General features: G+C 52.7%; 1 protein-coding gene across 2 annotated transcripts in view; it reads left to right on the forward strand.

Moving 5' to 3' along the window:
- SLC43A3 (solute carrier family 43 member 3) overlaps nucleotides 1-2,136 on the forward strand; it is a 33,929-nt gene extending 31,793 nt beyond the window's left edge. Inside the window, exon 12 of one of the 2 annotated variants that reach the window (XM_073346791.1) lies at nucleotides 1,815-2,136. In XM_073346791.1, coding sequence (XP_073202892.1) covers nucleotides 1,815-1,991 — 177 coding nt within the window. In that variant the 3' untranslated portion in view covers nucleotides 1,992-2,136. The remainder of the gene's footprint in view (nucleotides 1-1,814) is intronic. The other variant, XM_073346798.1, reaches the window with a different exon arrangement.
- Nucleotides 2,137-18,541: the final 16,405 nt, after the last annotated feature.

Raw genomic sequence — 18,541 nt, forward strand, 5'->3', positions numbered from 1 at the left:
CAGAGTAGCTGTGGTGGCACAACCTCCAGAGTGGACTCAACTAGGTTGATGGACGGGTGTTGCCATTGGCCCAGGGAACGCTGTTCAGGGCGATGGCGTCTCTACAGCAGCAGCAAAGGCTCCTCCACTGGCCTACGGTCTGTCTGCCCCGGGAGCTGTGCTGGCACAGGTTGGGTAGTGTAGACACAGTCTCTGTCCCAAGCCAAGCTCCTGTGTGTCTGGGAACCTTGTCCCGATAATGCTGGTTCCTGACCCCTCCAGTCCCGCTGAGCTCACCCAGGCCTACACCCCAAATTTAGATCCATCGAGCTAAGCCACTCTGTGTGTGGGTGTGTGAGAAAAATGCAACCCCCCACCCCGCCCCCTGAGCGCCACAGCTAGGCCGACCTAACCCCCAGTGTAGACATAGCTAGGGAGACAGAAGAAAGAGTCCATCCATCTAGCTACAGTTACCGGAATCAGTGACGGTGTTTGTCCCAGGGGGCTCCAACAGCAACTCCAGGGTGCTCCCACATATGATACCTGCCAGGCCACGCTGTACAGAGGACAGTGAGCAGGACAGAGCAGCTGATGCCAGGCGGGCCAGATCTGGCTTTCAGGGGACCCCTCGCTGCCTTGAGCCCCTCTGCGATTGCCTGGATCATAGTCGTAGGCACTCGGGTTTTACACCCATTCCGCCTGCTGGGGCTGATGGCTGGTATAGTCGGTCATTGGCTAAGGCCATTGTCTCCTCTGTTAGCACGTGATAGTTGCAAACAGCTCATCATGGTGTATTCTTATCACCTCAGCCAGCTACCATTTCAAAGGCCTCATGCCTCTGGCTCTGTGCCAGGAGAAGAATGAAAGCCCCTTCGCACCCAGCAGGTGACCATGCCAAGGCCAATGGCGGAATGGAGATGCCTCTTCCTGAGAAAAGTATTACAGACAATTCTCACTTTTGTTACTCTCCCTCACACACCCAGCCCTGCAGACTTCCCTCAAACCCAATCCATGGACCCTGCTAGCCCAGTCCTGAGTTCCCCACACACCCCGCCGACTTCCCTCAACCCCGACCCACGGCCCCTGCTAGCACAGCCCTGAGTTCCCCACACACCCAGCTCTGCAGACTTCCTTCAACCCTCACCCATGCCCCCTTGGTAGCCCAGCCCTGAGCTCCCCACACACCCAGCCCCGCCGACTTCCCTCAACCCCAGTCTGTGGCCCCCTGCTAGCCTAGCCCTGAGCCACACCCAGCCCCATCAACTTCCCTCAACCCTGACCCACAGCCCCCTGCTAGCCCAGTCTTGAGCTCCCCACATACCCAGCCCACCGATTTCGCTCAACCCCTGCCCACGGCCCCCTGCTAGCCCAGCCCTGAGTTCCTCTGTGATGTTACTGAGATAACCTGTGACCATATAGATCATTGTTGCAACCACTGTTACATATTTGCAGCAAATATTGAACTAAGGTTCTCGTGTAAGGTGTCTCTGGAAAGGTTATGATTTGCTGATTATGAGTATGCTATCGTATGGGTATATCATTTTTGTTGTTGAAGTTATGAATATTGGCTATGTACTTGTATATCAATGTGTTTTAATTCTAAGTAGCCTCTGTGAAGCATTTGGTCAGCTTCTTGAGAAGGGGCTGTTCTCAGTAAGTGCCCAGTCAAGAAACACTTAATGACAATGGAGACGCCAATCCACATCTGAGCTTTCCTGGGAAGGTTCAAACTAACATGTAAACAATGGCGTCGGCCTGTAAAGAACTGAGTCATGCATGGACATGTGACTTGCCCATGTGACTCCAAACTTCCATCTTACTGTCTTCTTGCACAGGAGAACCAAGGGGTTTCCACCCACAAGAGAAAAAATATAAAAGGCCATGGAAACTCCTCCATTTTGTCTTCAATCCTGCTTCTTGCCTCTGGAGGAATCTTGCTACAAACTGAAGCTCTGAACAAAGGACTGAATGACCCATCCCAGCTGTGGATGTACTCCAGAGACTTGATTTGAACCTGCAGTTTATTCCACCACTGTTACAAGCCTGAACCAAGAACTTTGCCATTACTGTATGTAATTGATTCCATTTAACCAATTCTAGCTCTCATCTAGATCTTTTTGCTTTTATGAATAAACCTTTAGATTTTTAGATTCTAAAGGATTGGCAACAGCGTGATTTGGGGTAAGATCTAATTTGTATATTGACCTGGGTCTGGGGCTTGGGCCATTGGGATTAGGAGAACCTTTTTCTTTTACTGGCATATTCGTTTTTGTAACCATTCATCCCCATGACGAGTGGCACTGGTGGTGATACTGGGAAAGTGGAGTGTCTAAGAGAATTGCTTGTGTGACTTGTGGTTAGCCAGTGGGGTAAAACTGAAGTCTTCTCTGTTTGGCTGGTTTGGTTTGCCTGTCTGTGCAAAGGAACCCCAGCCTTGGGCTGTAACTGCCCTGCTCTAAGCAATTTGTACTGAATTGATACTCTCAGAAGTGTCCCACCAAAGGCAGCATCGTTACAGCAGCCCTGAGCTCCCCACACACCCAGGCCTGCAGATTTCCTTCAACCCCAACCCATGGCCCCTGCTAGACCGCCCACCCCCCAGTCCTGCAGACTTCCATTAACCCAAACCCATGGCCCCCTTCTAGTCCAGCCCTGAGCTCCCTACGAACTCAGCCCTGCCAACCGCCTTCATCCGCAGCCCCTGCTAGCACAGCCCTGAGGTCCTCACACACCTAGCCCTGCCAGCTTCCTTTAACCCTGACCCACGGCCCCTGCTAGCCCAGCTCTGAGCTCCCCACACACCCAGCCCTGCCAGCTTCCCTCAACCACAACTCACAGCCCCCTGCTAGCCTGGCCCAGAGTTCCCCACACACTCTGCCCTGCTAACCGCCTTCAGCCCTGACCCACGGCCTCCTTCTAGCCCAGCCCTGAGCTCCCCTCACACCCAGCCCCTCCGACATCCCTCAACCCTAGGGTGACCAGATGTCCTGATTTTATAGGGACAGTCCCAATATTTGGGGCTTTGTCTTAGATAGGCACCTATTACCCCCCACATCCTGTCCTGATTTTTCACCCTTGCTATCTGGTCACCCTACTCAGCCCCAACCCATGGTCCCTGCTATCCCAGCCCTGGGGTGCCCACACACTCTGCCCTGCCAGCTGCCTTCATCCCTGACCTACGACCCCTGCTAGCTCAGCCCTGAGCTCCCCACGCTCCCAGCCTGCCGACATCCCTCAACCCCGACCTACGGCCTCCTTCTAGCCCAGCTGATGTCAATGGGCCATAGCTGGTGTAAACTGGCCTAAGCCCTGCCATTTTGGTGCATGCTCCAAGGACACTGTGCTGAGGAGCTGAGACTGGGCATGCTTGATGAATATCACAGGCCCTGCAGCCCTGGGCCAGGGGGATGGGAACAGCTGCTAACATGCAGGGAGCAGCTCCGAGCTATTGTTTTCAGGCTTTTTTCATCTCCACGGGGCGTTCTCCTTCAGCTGTGTGGAGTGTCCCACTCTGATCCCACAGTACTGCAGAGAGCTGCGTAGAGCCCCTTCAGAGCTCCTGCCAACCTGGCGCCAGCTAGGCTATAGATTGTGGCAGGATGCCTTTGCCAGTTAAAGGCCGACTCTGTGAGTCTTCTCAGTACTCCAAAATCCGCCCGCGGCCATGGACTGGCTTGAAATGCGCCAGGCCTTATAGGCGCATAGGGCAGGGCAAGCAACCCAAATGTGGGGTCGTTGGCCTGAGGGGTTGCTGAGATACAGCACCCCCAGCAAAATGCCGGCATTTCATAAAGTTCACAGGTCAGGCAACTTTGAAACCGGCCCTTGGCTGGAATCTGTCAAGAAGGTAGAGCCAAGTGGGGAAAAGCCACCTTCATCCAGGGTGTGGGGTTTGGACTCGCATGGGGATCTGAGCAGGGCAAATCAGCCAGAATGGGTGGAAACTATTTCAGAAGAGAAGATAAATGGCACATGGGAATGCTCACGGGGCGGTGGATTTGGGGTGCTAGCAGGGGCAAGAGGGTTGGGACTGTGGCAAGGGGTGGGGTATTATGGGGAGGGGTGAATGAGTGGTAGGGGAGGAAAGGGGCTCAGGTGAGGGGTTCGGATGGGAGGGGTTCTGAGAGGCTCTGTCCCTCTGCAGGTGCCTGAGCCCCTCATCCCTGCCCACCATGTGTGCTGGGATAGGGGACAGAAGGGGGGAACTGAGGGGATCAGGAACATCTGAAAAGCAGGAAATGGCCCATTTGGACACACACCACCCCTGTGGGAGGGGCCAGCTGGAGTGGGGGTGAGGGGCTGGGTTCGGAGGAGGGACCTGGGCTGGGGAAGCGTGGTTGCAGCAGGGGCAGGCGCCCCACCGGGGGTGGAGAGCAAAGTGGGGGACCCCACACACTGTGAAGCTTGGGCGGCAGTGGGCGCCCCCCCCCCCCAATAAGCAGCTGCCTGTGACAGGTGCACACAACAGCCTAGGGCAGGAGACAGCTAGGGCCACCGCTTTCGTTTTCAGGGACTCTGCAGAGCTAGTAAATGGCTTCCTGGACTGGGCAGGGGAGGGGAGTGGGCAAGGTTGGGGGACTTCCTGTGGTGGGGCAGGGGGTGGAGAAGGAGAGAGATCCCCACACACACCTTTGCAGCTACAGTGACAATCAGGTCATCAAACTGCCAAGGTTCGGGACCAGAGAGTCCATGGGAGGGGGTGGGGTGTCTCACAGCGGTCCAGTTAGCAGCTACATGTTGCAAATGTTTCAATTGCACTGCACCAAACTGTACAGAAGGGGGCAGGCAGAATTGGAGAGCAACTTTGTGGTCTAGTGGAAGGACCACTGGCCTGGGAATTTTTGCTACTTATCTCGCCACAGCACGGTGTCAATTTACCCTCACACTGTAGCTCCTGGCTGCCAGAGATTTAAGATTGGCTGAACTCACTGTTCTGGATGGGCCCAAGCTCCCACCAGGCAACTGGCACTCAGCACTGATTGTCAGCAAATCCCCTCCGCCTTTCAGCCTGGCTTTGTTGACCAAGATCAGGGCCCCCTTTGTGCCAGGCACCAGACAGACCCTGATTGAGATTGTCGCAAGCTGTGCAGTGCTGGGGAGGAAGCACAAGGGGCTGGGAGCTGGCGGGGGAGGGGAGGGGACCCCAACCCTGGCACTCAGGGGGTCATTGGCAGCAGCCATTGGTGGCTTCCCTGTTCCCTGTTGCCCAGCGCTGTTGAAAATGCAAATGTTCAATTATATGCAATTAGCATATAAAGCCCACACAACACCACATATTAATACCTGTTCCTAGCCTCTCTATTCACAGAGTTTTGGAACCCATGTCCCTTGCCTAGCGAGTGCTACTTAGTTGATGGTGAGTCCCTCCATCATAACAAAAGGCCAAGTACAGTTCCACTGTCCTTGATTCCCATAATCAGGGTAATAACAACTTATTCTTCCTGCCCCAATAACAGAGACACTGAGGATCCCACAGCAGCCAAAGTGACCATTTGGGCAGCTGTGGCCTCATTCTAGGTGGGGTGGGTGTGCTTATGCAAATGAGATCAGCCCCTGAAATTCTTTTCCACAACTTGCCACACCTCACCACCAGATGTCAGGGTGGAGCTCATCCTGACTCTGCTTACACTCACACATGCCATAAGCCACCAAACAGCTGTCATACGGTATGGGCTTGGAGTTCAAAGCCAGGCTGTATTTGACCCAGCAATCTAGAGGCCAAAAGTCTTCTATGCCCATTAGTAGCCGTGGACTCTTTGTGCCGCATGCCCAGCTTGGTTTGAAGACTGTCGTGTTGGCCAGTGAGAGAGTCATGTTGACCAGCAACAGAAAAAGCCCTTCCATTCTGCTCCATGGACTTGGCTCTGCTCCCAGCCTGGCCCCAGCTCCCCACATGGTGGGGAAGCCCCTGTCCCCTACTCTTGGTGAGTGCCTGTGACTCCCTGCAGTAAAAAATTGCATCATCCCCTGGTATCGCTCCTTCCTGCCCCAGGACCAGGGCACCAACTGCCCTTCAGCTCCATGGGGCTGGGCCAGGGGAAGTGAGGGGTGGAGCCAGGGTGGCCAGACTGGGGAGAGAGGGCTGGGTCCCTAAGGGCTGCCTGTCAGCATCTGCCCTGGTTCTAGCAGCTTCACCCCAAGGTGGGAGCATCTGTCTGAGAGATGGGACCCTGGGGCAATGCAGGGGTGTGTGTGGGGGGGGGGTGTTGGGTGTTTGGAGGCTTTAGGGAGTACGGGGAGGGCTGTAGATGATGGGGGAGTACATTGGGTGGTGGAGTGTTGGATGTGTTGTAAGGTCTGTGGCCTTTTTCTTTAGTAAGCAGCAGCAGCCATGAGCTAAGAAGCAGAAAGTCACATCATCCCCTTTCATCTAAACTGTAATATCAGGCTGTTAAGAAGGCTGGCTCTGAGGTGTGACTCTGAGCTGTGGGGGGGCTGGGACAGCAGTGGGGGTGGGAAGGGATTGAGGGGCATTGTGAGAGCCATGTGGGACCCTGGCCCTGGGATCTCACTCCAGACCTGGTGTCCCCAGCACTGGGTGCCAAGGTGTGGAGGGGAATGTTACACACACAGCAACTCAATGGGACCCGCCCCCATTGGGAGGTTGGGGTCAATAGAGCCAAATATGCTTTACACCATCTGGGATCTGGCCCATTGACTCCAGTGGAGCTACGGCTGATTGACACCAGCTTGGATCCCGCCCATTGACCCTAGCTGGGCTGATGCCCCATTTTGTCAGGTGAAAAGAAAAGGAGTACTTGTGGCACCTTAGAGACTAACCAATTTATTTGAGCATGAGCTTTCGTGAGCTACAGCTCACTTCATCGGATGCATACCGTGGAAACTGCAGCAGACTTTATATACACACAGATACCATGAAACAATACCTCCTCCCACCCCACTGTCCTGCTGGTAATAGCTTATCTAAAGTGATCATCAAGTTGGGCCATTTCCAGCACAAATCCAGGTTTTCTCACACACACACCCCACACACACACAAACTCACTCTCCTGCTAGTAATAGCCCATCCAAAGTGACCACTCTCTTCACAATGTGTATGATAATCAAGGTGGGCCATTTCCAGCACAAATCCAGGTTTTCTCACCCTCCGCCCCCCCACAAACAAACTCGCTCTCCTGCTGGTAATAGCCCATCCAAAGTGACCACTCTCTTCACAATGTGTATGATAATCAAGGAGGGCCATTTCCTGGACAAATCCAGGTTCTCTCACCCCCTCACCCCCCTCCAAAAACCACACACACAAACTCACTCTCCTGCTGGTAATAGCTTATCCAAAGTGACCACTCTCTTCACAATGTGTATGATAATCAAGGTGGGCCATTTCCAGCACAAATCCAGGCTTTCTCACCCCCCCCCCGCCCCATACACACACAAACTCACTCTCCTGCTGGCAACAGCTCATCCAAACTGACCACTCTCCAAGTTTAAATCCAAGTTTAACCAGAATGTCTGGGGGGAGGGGGTAGGAAAAAACAAGGGGAAATAGGCTACCTTGCATAATGACTTAGCCACTCCCAGTCTCTATTTAAGCCTAAATTAATAGTATCCAATTTGCAAATGAATTCCAATTCAGCAGTTTCTCTCTGGAGTCTGGATTTGAAGTTTTTTTGTTATAAGATAGTGACCTTCATGTCTGTGATTGCGTGACCAGAGAGATTGAGGTGTTCTCCGACTGGTTTATGAATGTTATAATTCTTCACATCTGATTTGTGTCCATTTATTCTTTTACGTAGAGACTGTCTATTTTGACCAATGTACATGGCAGAGGGGCATTGCTGGCACATAATGGCATATATCACATTGGTGGATGTGCAGGTGAACGAGCCTCTGATAGTGTGGCTGATGTTATTAGGCCCTGTGATGGTGTCCCCTGAATAGATATGTGGGCACAGTTGGCAACGGGCTTTGTTGCAAGGATAGGTTCCTGGGTTAGTGGGTCTGTAGTGTGGTATGTGGTTGCTGGTGAGTATTTGCTTCAGGTTGGGGGGCTGTCTGTAGGCAAGGACTGGCCTGTCTCCCAAGATTTGTGAGAGTGTGGGGTCATCCTTTAGGATAGGTTGTAGATCCTTAATAATGCGTTGGAGGGGTTTTAGTTGGGGGCTGAAGGTGACGGCTAGTGGCGTTCTGTTATTTTCTTCGTTAGGCCTGTCCTGTAGTAGGAGACTTCTGGGAACTCTTCTGGCTCTGTCAATCTGTTTCTTCACTTCCGCAGGTGGGTATTGTAGTTGTAAGAAAGCTTGACAGAGATCTTGTACGTGTTTGTCTCTATATGAGGGGTTGGAGCAAATGCGGTTGTTTCGCAGAGCTTGGCTGTAGACGATGGATCGTGTGGTGTGGTCAGGGTGAAAGCTGGAGGCATGTAGGTAGGAATAGCGGTCAGTAGGTTTCCAGTATAGGGTGGTGTTTATGTGACCATTGTCTATTAGTACTGTTGTGTCCAGGAAGTGGATCTCTTGTGTGGACTGGACCAGGCTGAGGTTGATGGTGGGATGGAAATTGTTGAAATCATGGTGGAATTCCTCAAGGGCTTCTTTTCCATGGGTCCAGATGATGAAGATGTCATCAATATAGCGTAAGTAGAGTAGGGGCGTTAGGGGACGAGAGCTGAGGAAGCGTTGTTCTAAATCAGCCATAAAAATGTTGGCATACTGTGGGGCCATGCGGGTACCCATAGCAGTGCCGCTGATCTGAAGGTATACATTGTCCCCAAATGTAAAATAGTTATGGGTAAGGACAAAGTCACAAAGTTCAGCCACCAGGTGAGCTGTGACATTATCGGGGATAGTGTTCTTGACGGCTTGTAGTCCATCTTTGTGTGGAATGTTGGTGTAGAGGGCTTCTACATCCATAGTGGCCAGGATGGTGTTATCAGGAAGATCACCGATGGATTGAAGTTTCCTCAGGAAGTCAGTGCTGTCTCGAAGGTAGCTGGGAGTGCTGGTAGCGTAGGGCCTGAGGAGGGAGTCTACATAGCCAGACAATCCTGCTGTCAGGGTGCCAATGCCTGAGATGATGGGGCGCCCAGGATTTCCAGGTTTATGGATCTTGGGTAGTAGATAGAATATCCCAGGTCGGGGTTCCAGGGGTGTGTCTGTGCGGATTTGATCTTGTGCTTTTTCAGGAAGTTTCTTGAGCAAATGCTGTAGTTTCTTTTGGTAACTCTCAGTGGGATCATAGGGTAATGGCTGGTAGAAAGTGGTGTTGGAGAGCTGCCGAGCAGCCTATTGTTCATATTCCGACCTATTCATGATGACAACAGCACCTCCTTTGTCAGCCTTTTTGATTATGATGTCAGAGTTGTTTCTGAGGCTGTTGATGGCGTTGTGTTCCGCACGGCTGAGGTTATGGGGCAAGTGATGCTGCTTTTCCACAATTTCAGCCCGTGCATGTCGGCAGAAGCACTCTATGTAGAAGTCCAGTCTGCTGTTTTGACCTTCAGGAGGAGTCCACCTAGAATCTTTCTTTTTGTAGTGTTGGTAGGGAGGCCTCTGTGGATTAGTATGTTGTTCAGAGGTATTTTGGAAATATTACTTGAGTCGGAGACATCGAAAATAGGATTCTAGGTCACCACAGAACTGTATCATGTTCGTGGGGGTGGAGGGGCAGAAGGAGAGGCCCCGAGCTGAGACGTCCCTTACAGTGCCAGTGTAAAAAGAAAAGGAGGACTTGTGGCACCTTAGAGACCAACAAATTTATCTGAGCATAAGCTTTTGTTGGGAACACGGGGGCATGGCCACTAGGTAACTCGAGGGGATGGAAGACCACGAGTGTCGATGAAGCCCCCTCGCACTAGGCCCCGGTGTCCTTGCCCCCCCCCCCCCCCGCCTGGAGGCACTTGCAGCAGCTCTGCGTACTAGGCCCGAGTGTCCTTGGGCCCCCCCCCCCCCCCCGCCTGGAGGCACACACAGCAGTTATGCTGAGAATCTGCAACAATATGTTGCAGAGTCAGACTGCCTGAAACTAAGCAAGGCCAAACAGGGGAGATATGGAAGAACAATGCTGAATAAAGCAGCTTTATGTATAGTTTAACAAATGATACAGAGAATCAGGGCACTAGCTGGGAACTGGATTGGCTGGCTATATGGATACTTGGGGCAGCTTGCTATTGGGTAAGTATGCTGGGAAAAAGGATGTATAAAAGCCTGTGTAACTTCCTGCTCTGTTGTGCAGGATTTGAGATTTTATTCTCCCTGTACCTTTTTGCAGCTGCAAATAAACTTTTCTGCTTCTCCACCCCGTTGTGATTATTGGGTGTAGCACACCGGGTAACGAACCACTCAAGCTGTTGTTCAGCCTCTCGGCACTGGGTGCCGGCAACAGCTTTTGGCGTCCCTGGGTGGGCGACGAGGCTGCAATTTAGCCTTGCCCGGGCCCCTCCTGGAGGTCGAGGATTGTGGCGAGAACCGACGCCCAGCGCGCACCGGTGAGTTCATCGGGGGCCTCGGAGGAGACGCGATTTGATCAACCCCAGAGGGCACAACGGTGCAACGCACTCATATAGTGGAGAAGCTGTTGTGGACAGCAGTGAAGAACCGGTCCCTTAGACATGGGGGAGGAGCAGCTGCGGGCCACGGTGAAGAACCGGTCCCTTGGATAAGGTAGGAACCTTTTAAAATCCGGATTATATGCTCTGTTGGAACCTGGGGACGCCCAGAGTTACCCTGTAGGTATGGGACAGGGACAGAGCTCAGAGGTTAGGGCACGGTGTACGCCCCTAGAGTGCATTCTAGCAAACTGGAAGGTATTTGGTGCGGATCCGATGACTAAGAGCCAATTAAAACGATTCTATACAGTTGACTGGCCTCAATATCAACTAGAGGACCAGGAGTGGTGGCCACCAGGAGGGTCAATTAATTACAACACGATCCTTCAGTTACTCCTGTTCTGTCAGAGAACAAGGAAATGGAATGAACATATGTATGCGCATTTGTTTCTGACTTTATGTACTCGACCAGATATTTTACAGCACTGTAATCTGACTCCGACTGGTTCGGAAGTAGCTAATGTTAGTCCCCAGACCCCCACCTCCACTGTAATGGCAGAGCCGGTGTCCCCTTCGGCCCCCACACCCTCACCGTATAAGGGTAGGATGCCTCGGGTTACAGAGATTGCCCCCTCGGTGGGACTCTATCCTTTGCTTACCGAGACTGTTGTGGCTTGCCCAGGGGCAGATGGACGTCAGGCTACCACTATGCAAGTTTACACCCATGTGCCATTCAATCCAATAGACCTAGCAGCTTTTAAAACACAGGCTGGGGAATTCTCAACGAACGCAAGCAGGTTTATTTCAGTCTTTGAGGGGTGCCTCAGTAGTCACAAGCCGATTGAGACGACTGTAATATCCTCCTGAGAACCCTGTTGTCTGAGGTGGAGAGGGATCAGGTTACAGCTAAGGCAAGGGGAGCGTCAGCGTTCAAGCGAAAAAAAAGAAAGGAATCTATCTGTCAAGTTCCTCTCCAAATAATTGTAAGCTGCTCAGGGCATTTCTGGGTATGGCAGGCTTTTGCAGGATATGGATCCCAGAGTTTGGACTGTGGGCTAAACCCCTGTACGACTGTGTAAAAGGAGCGGATCATGACCCCTTCTATTGGACCCCAGAGGCTGACAGGGCATTTAAAATCCTGAAAAGAAAACTGATGGAAGCCCCAGCTCTGGGCCTGCCGGATCTCTCTAAGCCGTTTCAGTTGTATGTACATGAACGAAGGGGGCTGGTCCTAGGAGTGCTCACACAGCTGTTAGGAGCATGGAGACGTCCCGTGGCTTATTTTTCTAAGCAACTGGATCAGGTTGCAAAGGGTTGGCCGGCATGTTTACGGGCGGTCGCAACTACAGCCCTAGTGCTTGAGGAAGCCGAGAAGCTAACATTGGGAGGGGTTATGCAAATCTATACTCCCCATACCGTCCGAGCCTTATTGGATGCAAAGGGAGGGCTTTGGCTCACCCAGGCTCGGATTGCTCGGTACCAGGCTAAGCTGTTAGAGAACTCTGAAGTCACCTTACAGCCTTGCCCCTCCCTTAACCCAGCCACTCTCTTGCCAGAAACAGAGGAACAGAAACATAACTGTTTAGAGATCATAGATGTCCAGTACTCCAGCCGTCCGGATTTAAAGGATGTACCCCTCCCAAATGCAGATTATGAGTGGTACACTGATGGTAGCAGTACTGTAATAGATGGGCAAAGGAGGGCGGGTTATGCTGTTGTGAAAGGAGGGATGGCTTCATTCCCCAGAAGGGAAGGTCCTCTTACCAAAGGGCCTAATCCGGCCAGTGCTGCAGAAACTACATCAAACCACTCATGCTGGCAGGGAAGCACTTATCCAACTAATGGGAAAATACTTTATCACTTCCGGACTCCGACCCCTGGCTGCCCAGGTACAAGTGAACTGCTTAGTCTGCCAAAAGAATAACCCCCGACCGGGACATCCTGTGCCACCAGCTGCCCTAGAACCCACTCCGGGCCCCGGACAAGTGTGGCAAATAGACTTTACTGAGTTTCCCCGGACCCAAGGGTTCAAATATCTCCTTGTTATAGTGGATCGGTTCAGCGGATGGCCAGAAGCCTTCCCATGCTGTAACTGCACTGCCAGAACAGTGGCCCTCAAGTTTGTTAAGGAGATCATTCCTCGCTTTGGACTCCCCCTGTGGATGGAATCTGACAACGGGACACACTTCACGTCAAAAATCATTCAAAGCATCTCACATGCCTTACAGATCCCCTGGAAACTCCATACGCCCTGGAGACCGCAAGCCAGTGGGGTAGTGGAGCGTACCAATCAGACCCTTAAACGGCATCTCTCAAAAGTGTGCCAAGAAGCCTCACTGCAATGGCCTGACGCTTTGCCCCTCGTCCTACTCCGTATCCGCGTTCTCCCAAAGGGTAGATTAGGGCTCAGTCCCTTTGAAATTATGTTTGAAAGGGCATGGCCTATGAATGGCACCCCGGTTCTGTCAGGGGAATGGGAATTGGGTAATGGTTTTTTGTCACAGTATATGTGTTCCTTGTCTGCTGTTCTCTTGTCTCTTCACAGGTATACCAAGGATTCCCAGCCTCTCCCCTTGGACTCTCCCGTTCACTCCTTACAGCCCGGTGACTCTGTGCTTGTTCGCACCTGGAAAGACGAGCCTCTCCAGGAAAAGTGGAAAGGACCCTATACCGTCCTGCTGATCTCCCATACAGCGGCAAAGATCGAGGGACACAAGAACTGGATCCATCACTCTTGTCTGAAGGCAGTACCCGCCCCCTCGTCAGCAGAACAGTGGACCGTCCAACCTGCTGACTCCTCATCTAGTGACGATCTCGGGCTAAAGCTACTGTTTAAAAGACACAAATAGCGGGCACCTTAATGCTAAAATGGGCCCACCCAGGTACTGGAGACCCTGGGTTGGGAAGACTCTGGTAATAATTAATTGGGTAACATTGTTATTCTCTGTATTGGTATTTCCAAACTGTGCATATCGGGAGCATAACTCCTTTGTTTTGCTTGCGCACCATGTTGCTAATTTAACAAACCAGACTGATTGCTGGGTGTGTGCTCCAACTCCACTATCCCCCAAAACGGGAATGCCCCTTGATATGCTGCCCTTGACCCTAGCAGAATTAGCCACCACCAAAGAGCAGGAAAGAACGGACTCGCCGTTCTGGAACAAGACCTCTTTACAGCAAGCCACCTATCAGGACCAGGAGTATTCAGTTGCAGTACTCACTGAGGGAGTGTTATGTTTTACCCAAAACCAATCTGATCACTATGGGCATCCTGTGGGAAAGAGCTCCTGTGTTATTACACAGTGGGCTGATGGGTATTGAATAAAGACCAAAAGGGGAGGCCAGCAGTGTGGGTGTAATGGTTCCTCCCCTTTTAGGGAAACTCTTACAAATAATTTTACCACAAAAAAGAAGGGTTTGGAAATATAACTTGCCGTCCAGTTAACATCTCCAATGTAGCAAGCCAATGGTGGGTTTGTAGTGGTCCCTATGGCGAGTGTAATTTGAACGGCACAATTAGAAATGCCCCCACTTGTACCCAATCAGGAGGATGGGATGCCCCCTTAGGGGCATATAAATTGTTTAAAAAAGCAGCCAAAGCAGCCTTAAATATCCCAGGAATCCCCTTAAGAAACAGTCCTTACTGGGCCCTACAGGGTCACTATTTTGTATGTGGCCGAAAGGCTTACAAGGTGCTGCCAGCCAACTGGACAGGTAGCTGTTATATAGCTCATGGAGTTCCTCATCTTTCCATAACTGCCACACTGCCCAAAGGAAAGATGAGAAATGCCCGAGACACCTCTGTTGAGTCACGAGAAAAGACCCTGCGGCGACTGACTACGGCATTGGAGAGCAATATGAAGAATCCCCTCACAACCGAGAAGCTTGTAGGGTGCTCTGTACTGGGAATAGCGCCACTGGTTTCCGGGCCAGCCATGGCATGCATAGGCCGCTATACTATAAGGCTGCAGATGGTATTTGAGAAGGTGGCCTTAGAGTTAGAGGACTCGGTTAGTGATTTAGGGTCAACAGTAAAAACATTAAATGAAGAGGTACAGCAGCTCAGGACGTTTTCCCTCCAAAACAGGCTGGCTTTGGACTATCTCTTGGCATCCCAAGGAGGGGTTTGTGCCCTCGTCGGGCCCCAATGTTGTGTATATGTCAATGATAGCAGTTATGAGATCTATGAAAAGGTGGTACAGGCTGAGGCCCATGCCCGAGCCGGAGCACAGGTTGCCTATACTGCCCCAAAGAACGATTGGTTGCAAACCTTGTTTTCAGGCTGGGGTTTGTTGTCTTGGCTTGGTGGTTTATTTAGTCTGCTATTGAAAATTCTCTTTCCTGTATTGCTTGTATTACTGGTATTATGCTGTGCAGTATCATGTGTCAGGGCCCTTTTGCAAAAGTTAATAAGTCATTCTCTTCAGGGCTATCACAAAGTGCTTATGCAAAGTCATATTGTAAAGAAATAAGTAGCCCAAGTGAGAAAACTCAGAGCCAAGGCTGTTGAGTGTTCTCAAAGGGGGGAGTTGTTGGGAACACTGGGGCATGGCCACTAGGTAACTCGAGGGGATGGAAGACCACGAGTGTCGATGAAGCCCCCTCGCACTAGGCCCCGGTGTCCTTGCCCCCCCCCCCCCCGCCTGGAGGCACTTGCAGCAGCTCTGCGTACTAGGCCCGAGTGTCCTTGGCCCCCCCCGCCTGGAGGCACACACAGCAGTTATGCTGAGAATCTGCAACAGTATGTTACAGAGTCAGACTGCCTGAAACTAAGCAAGGCCAAACAGGGGAGATATGGAAGAACAATGCTGAATAAAGCAGCTTTATGTATAGTTTAACAAATGATACAGAGAATCAGGGCACTAGCTGGGAACTGGATTGGCTGGCTATATGGATACTTGGGGCAGCTTGCTATTGGGTAAGTATGCTGGGAAAAAGGATGTATAAAAGCCCGTGTAACTACCTGCTCTGTTGTGCAGGATTTGAGATTTTATTCTCCCTGTACCTTTTTGCAGCTGCAAATAAACTTTTCTGCTTCTCCACCCCGTTGTGATTATTGGGTGTAGCACACCGGGTAACGAACCACTCAAGCTGTTGTTCAGCCTCTCGGCACTGGGTGCCGGCAACACTTTCATGAGCTACAGCTCACTTCATTGGATGCATTCAGTGGAAAATACAGTGGGGAGATTTATATACAAAGAGAACATGAAACAGTGGGTGTTACCATAGTTTGTGATTTGGCCAATTTCACAGCCTGAAGGATGGGGACTGCCTTCTCTGGGGACTTCAACACTTTCCCACCTCCCCCCACCCCCAGGAAACTCCCCCAGCAGGGAAAGTGCCATAATGGTCAGTGGGGCAGGACTCTACCTGGTATTGGCCATCATGGCACAGCGGGCAGTGGGCTGGAAGGACGCAGCTCATTGATTTCTGGAAGTTCCTCAGAGCCCAATGCCGCAGGGTCTTGCGTGTCAGAGGCATGTCGGCAGAGCTGTTGGGGGTGGGGAAGGCCAGGGCTGGGCTAGTAGGGACTGCGGGTCAGGACTGAGAAGCACTGCTGTCAGTCGCATGCCCCTGTTCTCCCCTGCCCCCAGGACCAGCCGTGCACTGGCTTGGGGCGTCCCTGCAGATAAGCATTTCCACACTGCGCTGGGCAGGATTCGCAAGGGCATTTCACACAGTAATGGCTGCGCTGTGACCCAGCGCCTGGGCCGTCCCGATAACCCCAGGGACGTTTCACCTCAGGCCGCAGCGCTGGGCAACAGGGAACAGGGAAGCCACCAATGGCTGCTGCCAATGACCCCCTGAGTGCCAGGGTTGGGGTCCCCTCCCCTCCCCCGCCAGCTCCCAGCCCCTTGTGCTTCCTCCCCAGCACTGCACAGCTTGCGACACTCCCAATCAGGGAGAAAATGCAAATGTTTCTGCTCTTATTGGGAGATGGCAAAGGGGGAAAGCCACGATTAATGCAATTGTAGGAAGACATTAGGGACGTCAAATGACTTTTGGGGGCAATACATCTGAAGTGGATTTGCTGGGAAATCCACGGAGGGGCAGGAAAATGCAAACAACCCACCTCAAATCCCTCCTTTTGCAGCGGCACGGTGAGCAGTGACCCAGTGTCTGTCTGATGGCCTGTTCAGGATCTCTTCACAGGCCCAAATGGGAGCAATGATTGACTCAGTAACAGGTTGTTCTCTTTCTGAGCAAAGTATGACAAATGTGTAATGCCAGGGTGGCTCCTGCCAGCCCCATGCTAGAGGGGTTGAGCTCGGATGAGCTGAGTAGCAGGCACGTAGGTTCTTTTACGGTTTGAATGTTTTCTCTGTAGTGCCTTTACCACAAGAATAAAATGTGCTTGCTTAGAAGAGCTGAGTGGTACCTTCTAACTGTGGGCAGTTACGCTGTTGTTAACCGACGGCGAGAAAGCAAGCAGGCCTACATAGGCAGTCTGATCCTGAAAGGATGGGCCAGGACACACGTGAAGGGGAAAGGTGGGGAAAGCGCTCCCTGCTGGGGGATGACTCCCCTCTCTGTGCACTGTGAGGGAATAACACTGTGCTGCCTGGCAAGAGAAAGACAAACATGGGTCTCTCCCTGTGAAAGGCAGTGGCTGGGGAGCTAGATAGGGTTGTCCCTAGCTATTCTGGGGCCCTACGCAGCCCCCCCGCAAGGGGGGCAGGCCTCCACAGGGTGGGCGGGGCTTGGCTTGCGAGGCAGGGCGGAACCACCCCCCAGCACTCACTGGCAGCACAGCTGGGGCCGGGTTGCTGCACTTCCTGCTGCTGGTGAGGGCAGGCCCGGCCCTGCTTCAGTCCTCAGGGGAGTGGGGCAGAGTGGGGGCGGGAAGGGGCGGGGCAGGGGCTTTGGGGAAGGGGTTGAGTGGGGGCAGGGCTGGAGTGGAGCAGGGGTGGAAAGAGGCAGGGCTAGGGCAGAGCAGGGGCGGGGGCCATGGGGAAGAGGCGTGGCAGGGGCTGGACAGCACACAGCTGCACAGGGCACCAGGAAATTTGGTGCTCCAAATTTCCTGGTGCCCTACGCAGCTGCATACTTTGTGTATGGGTAAGGACCGCCCTGGAGCTAGAAGCCTTCGGATGGTGGCCTGGCTGGACTAAGGAAGGGAAATACAGGTGCAGTCGCCCCAACTAGTGACACTAACCAGGTCCACACTGGTGGGGGTCGTGCCAGGACTGGTAAAACTTCTGCTGTAGCTGAGGGCTCAGAAGCTGAGGCTACACCCCAAGGAGAGCCCCAGCCTGAAACAGGCTAAGATGTTTCTGGTAAGCAGCAGTACGACCGCTTCCCCAAGCAGTGGGGTCATGGTGCTGAAATCTCAGCAATCTCCCTAGTTGGGCTTGAACAGACGAGCCCTGGCTCTGGCCAATCCAGCGCTGATCAGTGGTGATGGTAACACCGGCCATACAGAACAGAAAGCTCCTGTTACATGTGCCTGCCACCTCCATGTCCCCCAGCAAGCCCTGGAGAGAGCCGCAACCTACACGCCTGCCCCAGCACAGTCCAGAGGGACACCGACAAGAAAGTGAGTTTTATTGATTAAAAAGCCCTGGCGTGGGAGAATGGAGTCAGCACTGGAGGGGGGTAATAGCATGTCCCTGGGTCCGGATGCCCTGTCCCGCCAAGGCCTGCTTCCTCCTCCTCCCCCCTCCGGAATCTGGAAATCTGCCAGGATGGAAATAGGAGCAAAGATGGGGAGAGAACCCCCCGCTGGCGAAAAGAGACCCCACACTCCCACCCTTGGGGTGCCCCTCTCAGTGCTGGAGAGAGTGCCTGAGCTGGAAGGACAGCCCCCTGCTGGGACAAGGGAACCAATCCCATCCACCCCTCCGTTGAAAGGGTTCCCTCCTGAGCTCTCAGCACCCAGCCAAACCCGGAGAGAGTGTGCCCTGCTGAGGAGCACGTGCTCCCCAGGGTGAAGAGTGCTGCCCATTTCTTGTACAGTGCCAGGCATGCTGGTAACTGAGTGGTGCCAGTACCAGCAGCCACCACATTGGTCTCTGCCTGCCATGCCTGCTCCTTGGCACTGTCCAGGTTCGATGGGGA

This window comes from Lepidochelys kempii, chromosome 6 (genome assembly GCF_965140265.1).
Source record: "Lepidochelys kempii isolate rLepKem1 chromosome 6, rLepKem1.hap2, whole genome shotgun sequence".
Classification (NCBI taxonomy): domain Eukaryota; kingdom Metazoa; phylum Chordata; order Testudines; family Cheloniidae; genus Lepidochelys; species Lepidochelys kempii.